Source organism: Salmo salar, chromosome ssa08 (genome assembly GCF_905237065.1).
Source record: "Salmo salar chromosome ssa08, Ssal_v3.1, whole genome shotgun sequence".
Lineage (NCBI taxonomy): Eukaryota > Metazoa > Chordata > Actinopteri > Salmoniformes > Salmonidae > Salmo > Salmo salar.
Window position 1 is genome coordinate 16779377 of NC_059449.1, and position 14131 is coordinate 16793507.

At 42.8% G+C, this 14131-nt stretch overlaps 1 protein-coding gene across 20 annotated transcripts in view; it reads left to right on the forward strand.

Moving 5' to 3' along the window:
- Positions 1-3166: 3166 nt before the first annotated feature.
- LOC106610340 (lymphoid enhancer-binding factor 1) overlaps positions 3167-14131 on the forward strand; it is a 76153-nt gene continuing 65188 nt past the window's right edge. For 8 of the 20 annotated variants that reach the window (XM_045722856.1, XM_045722866.1, XM_045722861.1 and 5 more), the window contains exons 1-3: positions 3172-4331; positions 6109-6175; positions 6686-6813. In XM_045722856.1, the coding sequence (XP_045578812.1) occupies positions 4131-4331; positions 6109-6175; positions 6686-6813 (396 nt within the window). In that variant the 5' untranslated portion in view covers positions 3172-4130. Of the gene's footprint in view, positions 4332-6108; positions 6176-6685; positions 6814-14131 lie in introns of all 20 variants that reach the window. The other 12 variants (XR_006770786.1, XR_006770787.1, XR_006770788.1 and 9 more) reach the window with 5 other exon arrangements.

Consider the following 14131-nt stretch of genomic DNA (forward strand, 5'->3'; position numbering starts at 1 on the left):
TGTGTGTGTGTGTGTGTGTGTCAGAGGAGGCTGGTGGGAGGAGCTATTGGAGGATGGATTCATTGTAATGGCTGGCATGCAGTAAATTGACCGGTATCAAACACATCAAACATTAATTCCATTCCAGTCATTACAATGAGCCCGTCCTCCTATAGCTCCTCCCACCAGCCTCCTTTGGTGAGTGTGTGTGTGTGTGTGTGTGTGTGTGTGTGTGTGTGTGTGTTGGTGACAGCATCATGACACGTCAATGTTAGCCAATAGAGGATGATGCTTTTCTCTCTGCCTTGTTAGCAAGACGTGGCGGTGTCCCTATCCTTGCCTATCCATTTCTTTACATTTATATTTAATAGAGAGTGTTCTGCAATCTTTGATCTGAATAGGATTTCCGTTCCCTTATACCTTTTGCGAGAGTGATAGTGAACTATCAACTGTGGAGCCCTCTTCAATGCACTCAGCACTCAGGAGGCCATGATCCTCCAGTGGCCTTTCATCATAGCCAAGAGAGCATCCCTGTAATGGCAGGTCCACAGGTGGCTCATACATAGGCCATCCACGCCCTTTCCATTTCTCGATTCAATTCAAATGGCTTTATTGCCATGGGAAACATATGTTTACATTGCCAAAGCAAGTGAACTAGATAATAAACACAACTGAAATAAACAATCAAAAATGATCAGTAAACATTACACTCACAAATGTTTCTCTCTCTCTTTCCATCTCTCTCTCTCTCTCTCTCTCTCTCTCTCCAGATACTGTTCTTTCCTTGCAGGCTTGATGATGTCAGGGAAGGACATAGCCACCAGGTGAAACGTTCCATTGGCTACTGGATGATCCTCTCTACCCTTTATGCACCAATAACTTGTTTATGGTGCAGTGCGAAGCATCTGACATTAGTGGTAAGAAAGTGATGCTGGTATCATTGATGATATTGAACTATACTAAATGTATGCTTTGTTTTGTTTTGAACCTTTTTTACCTCGTTGTTATCCAGACAGAATGTGGTTGAATAAATTCCACTGCAGAAAAAATTATTGAGTACAATTAAACAGTGCATTTTAGGCAACATCTAAAACATTCAACTTTGATATCAGATCAGACTTGTATTATATGTCCTCATATGACTAGTCTATTTGTTTAATTGTGGACAATACATTTAGAATTTCACTATGGAAAAATAATGCTTTTTTTATGCATCTTCATAGGATCTCAACAATTCATATTTTAATGTTGGCAAAGAATTAGAAAATTGTGGAAAGACTGATTTAAAATAAAATCTAATTGCACATGGCAGGCCTGTTCCAAAAAATAAATCCATCATTCTCTTTGGCAGTGGTTCACGCCAGGATATGAACATTTTCGGTTAAAAGTTAGGGGATTTTTTGGGGACAAATTTCTAGAATTAAAGGACCTTATTCTATAAGGAAATAGAACCGGCAATTTCTAAGGAATGCAGAGCGGGGAAAGAGAGAATGATGATTGTAAACACGGAAAATTCACAGGGTTTCAAACAAGAAATAAAACGTTAGAGGATTTTTTATGAAAGGTTTGGTTGTATTCAGGTCTGTCTGTATGTGTGAAATCTTTCTAATTAACTCACTGTGTGTGTGTGTGTGTGTGTGTGTGTGTGTGTGTGTGTGTGTGTGTGTGTGTGTGTGTGTGTGTGTGTGTGTGTGTGTGTGTGTGTATGTTTTCCGCTGGAATGCGGCCAGTCTCGGCTCTTTCGAATCCACACTCCGTTCCAAATCCAAAGCCTTTGATCTGTTTCGCTGTCTCCTTACCCGGAAGAGAACTATTGCCTTCTCTCTCAGCTGGGATGAACGCACACGTGGAAATATTGGCCCGGTTCCAGACTCATACCAAATTTAGTCACACAAAGGCGAAGGGAGCGCGAGGGGGGAAACCCGGGATGAAAGAGCCAGCCGCCAGAAAGATGAAAGGATGCGGCGGCTCCGCCCGCTAACCCCACCTCCGTGCTTTATAAAGATCTGCCTCCTGGTCCAAACTTATTCTCACGCAATCTCTCCACGCACAGCGAGCCGCAGCAGCAACACGTTACTTTATGCTTTACTTCTTCTCTGTTGTTTTGTTCTCTCATGAAACATTTCCGACTCGAAGAAGCCCCCCGTGTTATTCATTTGTTTTATACAACTCTGCACTGTTGTATGAACGATATAGGCTACTGCGCAAACTGTAAAAATAACGATTCGAAACGATCAGATTGCCTGCTGGCTGTGTATTGAAACATTGCGGCTGAGTTATGCCCTATGCAATACATCATGTTCACGAGTAGTATGCATTATATTTCTATCCAGACACTGCAAAATGTCTCCATTGTCCAGTGAAATAAAATCTCGACATACTTTGCAGTCGACTTACAGACCGCTGTTTCTCCTTTGAACAACATCACGGCAAAAGGCTACTGCAAAATATACAAAAGAGAAGATCACCATTATGGTTCAATTGGCTAAATGTGTTACGGGACAATCTATTAAACTCAAAGTAAGGGGGAAAGAGTTGTCTTGTTTTTGTGAGTGGGCGAAAATATTGTTTTGTTGATTGGAAAATCTCATATGAGATAATATTATGTAACATATTTCAAATGTACTATTAGGTTCCAAGTAATTGAAAGAACATCCGACAACAATGGACCCCAATTTAGCCAAATTAGTCGATTTTCTATCAATTATGCACGCCCTCTCACTCACCGCTCTGATTAGTGGACCAAACACAAACGTTTGGTTTATCAAAGTACTTTAAAATACCAATTGACTACTATATAGACTATTTTGAGCAAACAAACAAACTAATGGTACTATTGATTCGACTGTAACATTCTTTGTGCCAACATGCTTTTTTAAATCATGGATTCAGCAACGTTTGCGCACGAATTAAACCACCTTAAAATACACATTGTATTAAATATATAGGCTGTTTATGATACACATGGGCTCCCTGGAACATTTACTTAAAAAGTAGGAGAAAGGTGATGCATTGCCATGTCATTTCAATTAGTTATCCTCAATCACATAGTCCACAGTGGTCACCATCCAACAGTAATTCTGTGTATCAAAACGTCACCCTTTGCTCTTTGTTATTGTTTTAACGTCACAGTAGCGGATATGTCTATTATAGCCTCTTAGGCCCTACTCTATCATATGCATTGGCGTCAGCTTCATCACCGCTTCGACCCGCCCTCACTCCTTCCCTGTCTACCCATTTGTTGTGAGCTACAGTATGTATAAATCTCCGTACCCCTCGCTCTCTTAGGACTATCAATCGGTGTGGTGTCAATCACAGCGGCGGCTTCCCTTTCATCTCGATCCTCCCAGTCGCTGCGAGAGATAAGGCAGAGAGAGTAGAGACAGATGACCGGGAAGGAGAGCTACATTACTTACGGAGCGGTGCTCCAGTTTGGAACTCGGTCCACAGCGTATCGGTTTCTAACGCACTCCTCGAGCTTTTCTATAGTTTATTACGTTTAATTTAGCCGTTATTCAGTTCAAGGATGTTGTTCAATGTTCATTTTAACAGGGATAGATACGCAGTATTGTTTAAGTGGGGAAAATAAATAAGTGTTTTACTTGTGGCAAACACGCTGCACGAGATTCAGAGACCCATTTTTTTAAATTATATTTTTCCTTATAATTTTTTTTTCACGAAAGGACTGCAACTCTCACAGGACCCCAGAACGAGGAAATATAAGCAGAAGTTTTTTTTCTCTCCATGCGCTTTGACCGTTAGCGGAGCTCCCGGGTGTGTGCCCTCCTCCGCCAAATCTGACGGCGCATCTGACTCTCGTGATGAGGTTTTGACTTCTGACATTTTAAAGAGCCGAACTGGCGAGTGCCGCGGGTCGAGCGTGCACTACACATCCGCTTTCTGCCGATAACGTCTTCCATCTCGGATATTTACAATCTGAATCATTGTAAGAATCCATAATACTTCGAAAAACAACGACAAAAAAAGGATCTCCTGTTAATTTAGCTCAAAGAAAAAAACGTGATCTCACGCAGTTTCCTCCAGGGTTCCTAGAACACTTCAAGCCGCTTCAAGGAACATTTTTGGTTTCCTTTTGGGGATTTCGATAGTTCCTCTAATTTGGACAGTGCGAGTACTTCGACTGAATCAAAATGCCACAACTAGCAGGTGGTGGTGGTGGCGGGGACCCTGAGCTTTGTGCCACCGACGAAATGATTCCGTTCAAGGATGAGGGAGACCAAGAACAAATATTCGCAGAACTCAGTCACTCAGAGGAAGACGAGGGAGACTTGGCAGATATCAAGTCATCTTTAGTAAATGAGTCAGAGACGAGTCCAAACAGCAACCATGATGTAAGTATTTCCTCTCTTGTATTTAAGTCTAGTGTTACATGTTGCCAAGCTTTTATATAGGCTAGCCTAAATAAATGTCCATCAAATTTCTAACGACAACATATTGATTCTAGTTTACCTGTCCCTAAATAATAGCCCCCATTTCAGGGGAGTCAGTTGGACATTTTATGAAAGTTGATAAAAGCTGAAAAGCTGATAAAATGACTGGATATTTGCCCAAACTATGTTTGGTTTTGTCATAATCAACAAGGTGATGTGTAGCCTAATATTATATGTCTATAATATGACCAATTTTTTTATCTGTAAATAGTAGCCATGTTCTGTTTGTAATCAGTTGTAAACAGAGGCTCATAAATAAATCTGCTGCACGTGGCTGCAGAGCTTTTCAAAACATTGTTGACGAATTATACCAAAGGTCAAAACGTACAGAACAATTTCATGTGAGATAATATTTGTACACAATTCAGAGAACTGTTGTACAGTTTTTACGAGGTTATTTGATATTTTAAATTAAATATTGCACAGTAGGTTATGAATTCGTGAATACATTTTGAATTATTTTGTTAGGCCTATTGCGATATTAAATTAGCCCTATTGAATTATTATTATTATAGTTATTATTATTATTATTAGTAGTAGTAATATTATTAGTATAACAATCATTGTCTTGATAAAAAAAAGTATGCCTACTTCTAATTATTACAGTAACAATATCAATATTGCTATGGGTTAGGTGATTTAATTAAACAATGTTTCACCAGGTTGGATAATGTAAACTATGAATAATATAAAATATTATCAAATTCGTATTTGATATAAAACAAATGTTTTTTTCCCAAAAGGAAATCCAGATGAAATGATCTTCGAATGAAAACCCCACCTGACAAAATGTAGCACCTCTAGATTACAGTCACACTCATGCTCCCAATGGGAAATAAGGCGAACGCATTTCTGCATGTTTTGTGGAGATTATGGCCATTTCATGGAGAGACAACACATTGAGTTTCATATTGAATAGTAAGTTTAACTTTGTGCCTGAATATATTTTTTATCTGGGCTAGGCAGCTGTTACTATGTCTCTAGCTCTGGATGCTGTATGTATACAAAGGTAAACCTAGCGCAATTAGTTGTTGCCATTTGTCATTAACCTGTGTTAATGGAATTAGGGTACGTACTGACTTTGGGCCGAGCTCATATAGTTACAGCTGTCACAGACGCAAATAAGACGGAGGTTGAATGTTAATTGAGAATCCAGTGTTGTTCCGTGACTCTGCTGGAAGCCACCCTCAGGGAAGTGAACTCCAAAAGGAGGTCTTTCTACGCGTTCCCATTCGAGGGGGGAGGGGGACAGGAGATGCACGTGAAGGGGTTCACGGTATTTTGGAAAAGCAGTCGACTACACAGTAAACATCATCCCCTCTTCTCTGTTGTCGCAGTTATTTTGTGCAGAGCGCGTTTGTATTGGAAAGCATCATAGGCTACCGTGATTCATTTGAATTTGAATTTGGTTGGAGCTTTGGTTTAATTGGTTGGTGAAAATGAAAGCAGACTGATGCAAGTTAATTTGTAAGCTCCTAAAGGACATAAAGCTTAATTAAGTGGCTCGTTGAGGGGTTGATACAGACCGCTCGCCTCACCGTGTATGTGTTCTTAAATCCGGGGACAAGCTGAAAGCACAGGCCATAGCAGCGTGTGTGTGTGTGTGTGTGTGTGTGTGTGTGTGTTAGTGAATTTCTTACGAATTTAATAACCTAATTTCTGTCTCCGTCTCTCACAGGGAACTAGACAATCCCAAATATCCCAAGACTCATATCATGAAAAACACAGAGACCATCACGACGATGGTAAGTGACACACATCACATGAAATATGATCCTGTCAGTTATCCGCATGTTTTCGAGATCTGCAGTTATATATGGGTCACATCGAGCCGAGATAACGGTACAATATTAAAATCAGTTTCTGGAGGCTTGATTATTGAGAGATTTTTAATTACATTTTTATTTTTAAAGGAAAGAAAGATGGTAGAGTGGAAAAGCTTCTACCCACTTCATTTTGTTGTTAGAGACTGTAACTTGGCGATGACTATTCACATGTAACTCTATAAGGAAGGCTATAAACTTCAGGAGATTTCCCCAATGACTCTGAACTGCTGAAGTTATGATGGCGGTGAATATTGCTGTTATGTTACTTGATCAGACTGTTGCTTAGAGATGCTATTCTATAAAAAGGCCCAAATCCTAATGGAGATGAATGTGCTTGACTCAAGTTCTCTAACACATCTTCCATTAATGATCGTAAATGTATGATTTGCACCAAGTTCACACTTTTCTGTCTCTTGGGCCCGTTTCCAGGGAAACACCTAGACATGTACAACAAAGGTCATCCGTACTCTGGATACCCAGGTTACATCATGATGACTAATATGAACAACGACTCCTACATGAACAACGGCTCCCTGTCGCCGCCCATGCCCAGAACGGTGAGTCTAGTTACACTATACCTCCATCAATCAATCACTTCCACCAGTCTGTCAAGCTAGCTAGCCCAGTTTGTGTCTAGTGCATTTTCACTGCGTTAAGTTTGATTCGATCTTAAATACTTAACCAGGTCTACACCCCTAAAAAGAGCATGCTTAACCTGGGATTTCATTTTTCAAATATACCTGTATATGGACATTTCCATTCATCTTTTCTACCATCTTTTCAACTCTAGAATGTTCTTTGCCTCTCTTCGACCGCCTTCCTAGTGTGATGTAGCCGGTTTGTGATAGCCGTATATAACACGCCCCAGTAATGTTGTGATGATCTGTCCCCTTGGCAACCACGTGATCTAGTCTCCCCCACATGCCTCATACTTTCCAGCAGATTAAGGACATTTATAGTATGTATTATTTGTCGCGTCTTGTTAACTTAATCAATGTCTGTTTACATATCGACAGTAAGCCCACCGGTTACGTTAACATGGTCGCGGAGGCCTAACGGCAACATCCCATTTGAAGAGGGAAATAGCCAGGGTTGCCGTATGTCACCATGCTTGTAGTCCCTATAACATAACAGTATACATTTCAGGCTGTAGGCCTGGTGGCTGGCTTCCTGTGTCTGTCCCTTTTTGAACATTACCAGCAAGACAGACTCAAAACGTCAGGGCATGCCAGCAGCTGTCCACCCTAATCCTGTTTGGTGTGTGGGTGTGTGGGTGTGTGTGTGTGTGTGGTGAATACACCCAGTCTCGCTATGGCTCGGTGCCTCCCAAAGCCTGTCCCTGCACCCTGCTAGCACATAGACTAGAGGACACAGACTTACACGTATTGTTCAAGGACCAAAGACTCTGGCTTATGTCTGCCTGTGTGTCTGAGTTGGTTTCATCATGAAATTCACTTGAAGGGTTTGAAGTCTGTGTAGCGACTGTGTGAATATGGCTGACAATACAAAGTGAATGGTGTTCTGATCTCGTGGCAGCGGTACCCACTTTGCTCTTGTATAGGAGTCCTCTGACCGTAGATATTTCTTCAGACAATTTTCCGCTCCAATATAATTGTTTTGCACACTTATGGAATGGATAACTTCTCAAGTACTGAGGGGCTTCCATCCAACCTTTAAATAAAGAAATGACTCCTGTTATTTGGCCCCTCCTCTCGCTGCCTGGACCGTTTTAAACACTCGTTTCATTCACCGTGGCCGCCGCCCGCTTTTTGTTTAGCCAAATTTTCCCATCTTCAATAAATCGTTAGTCAATTTTATGTACGTTTCTCTCACTTATCCAATAAAATGGATACGGTTGGTGGCGGTGCAGTCATGGAAGTTGGAACACAAGTCCTCTCTTCTTTCTCTTCTAGTTTGATGGGAAATGTGTATGTGCTGCCTGACTGTTGATTGGCCGGATGTGAAACATGTATGTGCTGCTTGGCTGTTGATTGGCTGGATGTGAAATGTGTATGTGCTGCCTGGCTGTTGATTGGCTGGATGTGAAACGTGTATGTGCTGCCTGGCTGTTGTATCAAGCCTGCCGGCCACCGCAGCCACAGTATCTGCAGGCCTAGGATCAGTTTTCACCCAGATCAAAGCCACGTTCTCTCCCTTTCTTCCCTCCTCCCTCCCTCCATCCCCCTCTCCAGTTTAGATTGATTTTCATTGGCCATGGCATTCCTGTGCATGAGGCCCAACTGACAGAGCTGTTCAGAGTTGCTGATTGTCAGCAGATTGTTGGGAGGGAAGCAAGGCGTGAGCTGTAGGACCTCTAAGGAGTTGTGCTAGATCTTTAAAAGGAGAAGGAATAGATGTCCTTGGTTTGGAGGGTTTGAGTAGTTCAGCTGCGCATAGGGTTAGTGTGGCCTTCCCTGTGGTTCAGTTGGTAGAGCATGGTGTGTGCAACGCCAGAATTGTGGGTTCGATTCCCACGGGGGGCCAGTACAAAAAAAAAAAATGCATGTAATGTATGCATTCCATACGTGCTACTGGTCACCACGACCAGTAGCACGTATGGAGATTGTCTCTGTGTAGTTGATTCAATAAAGTTCTGTGTAAGGACGAGAGGATCTCAGATATCCCTTCATCTCTGCAGGTTGTAGTGCAGTTGAGGTCTGTTTTATTTATTTAATTGAACCTTTATTTAACTAGGCAAGTCAGTTAAGAACAAATTCTTATTTACAATGACAGCCTACCGGGAAACGTGGGTTTAACGACCTTGTCCAGGGGAAGAACGACAGAGTTTTACCTGGTCAGCTCGGGGATTCAATCTAGCAAACTTTCGGTTACTGGCCCAACGCTCTGACCACTAGGCTACCTGCCGCCCCAGGTCTAAAGCTTACATGGTGAAATGAAAATGAATGCCTCATTATTATTATTATTATTACGATCTTTATTATAACAGAGAAAGTGAGGGTTGTGTCATATTAGGGTTTTCTACTTGCTCATGACATTGTCAATACAGAGTTTACACTTTGTAGCAGTATTTGTTGGCTCTTGGTTGGTGTTGTTTGTTCCAGAGGAATCCATTGAAAACCCTGCCTGCCACTATTTAGTCTACCCAGCAGCCTAGTGAAGTAAATACATTTACTATTCTGTTTAAAGTGTTATCTACAGTTATACTGTATATTGGTGTCAGTGAGAACTGTAGTGACATGTTCTCGTGTGTGTGTGTGTGTGTGTGTGTGTGTGTGTTCTTCGAGTCTTCAGAAGTAGGGTCGTGTGAGGTTTGACTGTTGCATATTGGATTATTTAAAGTGACTGTGCGTGTGTGATGGCTCATATTTCCAGCTCCCATGGCCAGAGGGCCAGACCGTACAGAACTCTGGGAAGAGACGGGGGATTGTGTTCCCTACTCTGGCCTCTGTTAAGTCTTTGTGAAGACCACGCTCGATGTCTGGATGGGCTGGCAGCTTGGAATCGAGCTCTCACGTCTCTCTGGATAAAATCTAGGACTTAGCGAGCTAACACATTCCTGTATGTGCGTTAACTCGACCCCTGTGTTTTCTGACTGTAGAACGTGTATGTAGAACTTGTACACTGGAGTCAATGAGAAATGCTATTTGAGTCGTTGTATCAGATGTATAGCTTCAGGATCACTGTGGTTTTAATAGAATGCTCCTCTCTGGATCCAGTCATAGTTGAAACTTCTGTCACCTTCTCACCAAACATCTGAATTTGAGCATGGCAACTTTTAACTTGGAACCACCAAGCCTGTAACGGTGGAAGCCATTTTCACACACTACCTTACTTTATAACTATAACTTTGAATCCACTACCTCGTTCCGAGCGTAAGTCGAGGATCTCCAAGCATCCAGTCTCCAGCCTGTCAGTGCAGCAGTCGGAGAAGATGGAATCGCCATAGCTGATTTTAAGCTGGGCTTTTGGTGTGCAGCGAGCTGAGGGAACCATTTGCTGCCCCTCCCAGGCCATACCTCCCTCTCCCTGTCTTCCCCCTCGGTGGCGGGTCCTTGTGGTGTGTGAGAGCCCGTGGGGGGAGACTGCGGTTCCCCTTTGATGTCAGCGAGAACGTGACGGATCTCCTTGGCGGCATTGCGCGACGGTGTGGAATCACTAACCCGGGCTTACCTAACGGGATTTACCGCGCTCCCCTTTTCTCGCTTACATCCCAAATGGAACCCTATTCCCTATATAGTGCACTACTTTAGACCAGGCCCCATAGGACTAGTCAAAAGTAGCGCACTAATAAAGGATGCCATTTGAGACCTACCCCTCGTCACCCCCAGTGCCATGTGTATCTGTCCTCACGGTCTCAAACCCTGGCCCCATTCAGCACTGATCCCTGTTATGAGAATACTACATTTCCCAGGAGCCCTTCATGTCCACGCGCAGTGTAGTCTGTGACAACGTGCGGCGCCATGTGTAGTTCTTTATCCACGACTGCAGGGTTGTAAAGCGGTTTGAGGCGCTGAATCGAGCAGAGTGTTTTGTTATGATTTGTGAAGCAGCTGGGATCTATTTGATGCATGAGTCTGCCGCTGGATGTCGTTGACTAAAATTGGCCTACAAACAATATTACTATATTTTGTGACCAAATATGACATTTTGAAAACAGTAAATTATTTGACTTTTTTTAAACATTTTTGGGGGAAGGGGGGGTTAAATTTCAAGGACCATCAGAGGATCATTGCAGCATTGATGTCATCTGCTGTGCAGGTCTGACAAAGAGCAGGGTGTGTGTGTGTGTATGTGTGTGTGTGTGTGTGTGTGTGTGTGTGTGTGTGTGTCTGTGCACACTGTGTAGACCTCACAGAAAGCTCCAGCATCCTCTCATCCTTTGTGTGCTTCTGCGTCTCAGCTCTTTATGAACAGTATCATTGACACGGAGCGTACGCCAAACTACTGTACTGTATGGTACATGGCGAGGAGGCTGGTCGACACATTTACTCCATATGGCGTTCCCTCCACGGTAATGATTCCATGTGGTTGCAATCCCCTTATCAAAGTCTTTCATCTTGTTAAGTGGAGCTGGGAGGAATTATCCTCTCCCTAAATTGAAACGACTGGTGTTTTTTTTCTGTCTCTCCCTAAGATGAGAAGACAAAATAAGTCCCGGCAAGGATGCACCAAGTGTTCGCATAATGTGGTGTGAATTTGTGTTACGACGCTGACGGACTGTGTGACTGTGTATGTTGGTCGCTCATGTTTTGACTATATGGACAGTGTGTCATGTTTTTTTAAAAACCTCTTCAGCGTCTCATCCCGTCAGCGGGATCAAAATCCAGCGAAAAATCATATCGCCAATTAGCATAAAAAAAAATCATAATTAAAAATAAAAAAAAATAATATTTTATGTTTATTTTTATAGATACACCTCTCCTGAATCGACCCACGTCCTTCCGATTTCAAAAAGGTTTTACAGGAAAAGCAAATCATTAGATTATGTTAGATGAGTCCATCGTAAAAAGCAGCTTCATAGCCATTTTCCGACCAACCACTTGCATCACATATAATCAAAAAACAGCTAAATGCAGCACTAACCTTTTACAAACTTCATCAGATGACACACCTATGACATCATGTTATACAATGCATGCATTCTTTTGTTCAATAAAGGTCATATTTATATATAAAAACAGCATTTTACATCGGCGTCTGACGTTGACTAAATAATTTCCCCTCAAATGCGTCCCGGTAAACAATGCTACAATTCCCTAAATTACTATCCGATAACGATTTTCTAAATTTATATTGTCAATCTAACATTTATAGATGAATAACATAAAAGGAGATGCGATACTCAGAAAATGAGCTAATATACAGAGCTCGGCGCCATCTTGGCACAATCGCATGTCACATCTCATCTTGTATAATATTGTCAATAATCGCCTACCTTGTCTTCATCAGAAAGCATCCCAGGTCCACAACAGATGTATTTTCGGTCAAAAAAGTCCATACTTCACGTTCCATTAGCCTGCTGTTGGTAGCGCGTCCTAGGGCTCTCTCCAAGCGCAGGGCTGAAGTTCCGGATAAAATGAGATTCTCCCGCCTGTAGGTTCGTTCAAACATGTCAAACGTTGTAAAACATTAATCTTCAGGGCCTGTAACACCAAGAGAGCCAATAAGTTTCGAGGGGGATGATTTCATTCCCTTTAAAACCGTTTCCAAAGGTGGGGGTAGACATGGCCGCCGGCGTCATAATGGTGATGGCCCATCCCCTGTGACCAATTTCCAATGACTCTCATTCACTGAGTTTCGACTGTATAAGGCTCAAACCACTGTGAAAAGACTGGCGACATCTAGTGGAAGCAATAGGAAGTGCTCACTGAACCATGGTTAACGGTGTGATTTATAGGGAAAGATGAGAAGTCGAGTCCACAATTCTGAATTCCACTTCCTGTTTCAATCGGTCTCGGGGTTTTGACTGTCATTTGAGTTCTGTTATACTCACAGACACCATTCAAACAGTTTTAGAAACTTTAGGGTGTTTTCTATCCATATATAATAAGTATATGCATGCCCTAGCTTCTGAGTTTGATTAGTAGGCCGTTGAAAATGGGAACGATTTTTTTTCAAAATGCGCTGTGGCGCCCCCTATCCTAGGGTATCCTCAAGAGTTAACTTTATTTTATGAAACGTGTAACAGAGCATTGTGGGAATATGGTAAAACATCTATCGTATCGTTTGTGTGTGTGCATATTTGTGAGTGTTTTGTTTTCACGCGCTCTCTCATGCACTCACCAAAACGAGAATGTCACCATACCTGAGGACATCACAACACTCTAGCCCTCCTCTCTTCTCCCTCGTTCATCCATCCTACTGAGGGAAAGATAGCCCGTCTCTGCTCCATGGAGCCAGCCTGCACTGGCGAGGCCGGGCCCCAGCCACAGCACCTGCTGAGTGGGGCTTCACTCCTCACCGCCTGCCTCATGACCACCAGGGGAGAGGGAAAGGAGGGGACAGGCATGTGGGGGGGTTGGGTGGGTGGGAGTGGAGGGTTAGAGAGGATAGTGGCTTTTTTTTGGTTTCCGTGTGGCGTCGGTTGTCGTCACTCCAGCTTGTTGTTTTGACTCCCGGGCCCGCAGAAGGGCCCCCGGTGAAAGTCCCTCCACTCCCCAGGCTGCGTGGCTCCTATTGAAGCCACTCTGTGGGAGCTCAGTTCGGCACACAGGGACCGGAGCCCGACTCCTAGCCTCCCTCCACCACCTAAACACTGCTGATAAGACTGGCTCCACCACAAAGCCAAGACGCCAAGAAAAACACTGTTGTTTTTCCACATTGACGCACTTCAACTGGAGATGAATGGGGAGGCTTTTGAAGTGGTGTAGCTGAAACCCTTTTGATGCCATTACTTTTATTTAGTCCCCAAATAGTTCCTCACTGTTGTAACATTATTATAAAATCATCCCTTTTTTAGTTTAGTGATAACCAGGTCTATATTTGGTGCTTTGTACCATGTAGTTCAGGCAGTAACTGTGACCGGGACAGTGGGAGCTGCAGGGGTGAAACACAGAGAGAACCAGCAAACAGCCCTGGCTTGTCCTTGTGTGACGGTCTTGGTCAATAGTCGCTGTGTGTGTGTGTGTGTGTGTGTGTGTGTGTGTGTGTGTGTGTGTGTGTGTGTGTGTGTGTGTGTGTGTGTGTGTGTGTGTGTGTGTGTGTGTGTGTGTGTGTGTGACAGCGCTGAAAGATGAATGCTCCTCAGTGTAGAAGGTTGGGTATAGGGTAGAGGTCGACCAATTATGATTTTTCAACGCCGATACCGATTATTGGAGGACCAAAAACCCCCGATACCGATTAATCGGCTGATTTTTAGATTTTTTAATTATTTATTTGTAATAATGACAATTACAACAATACTGAATGAACACT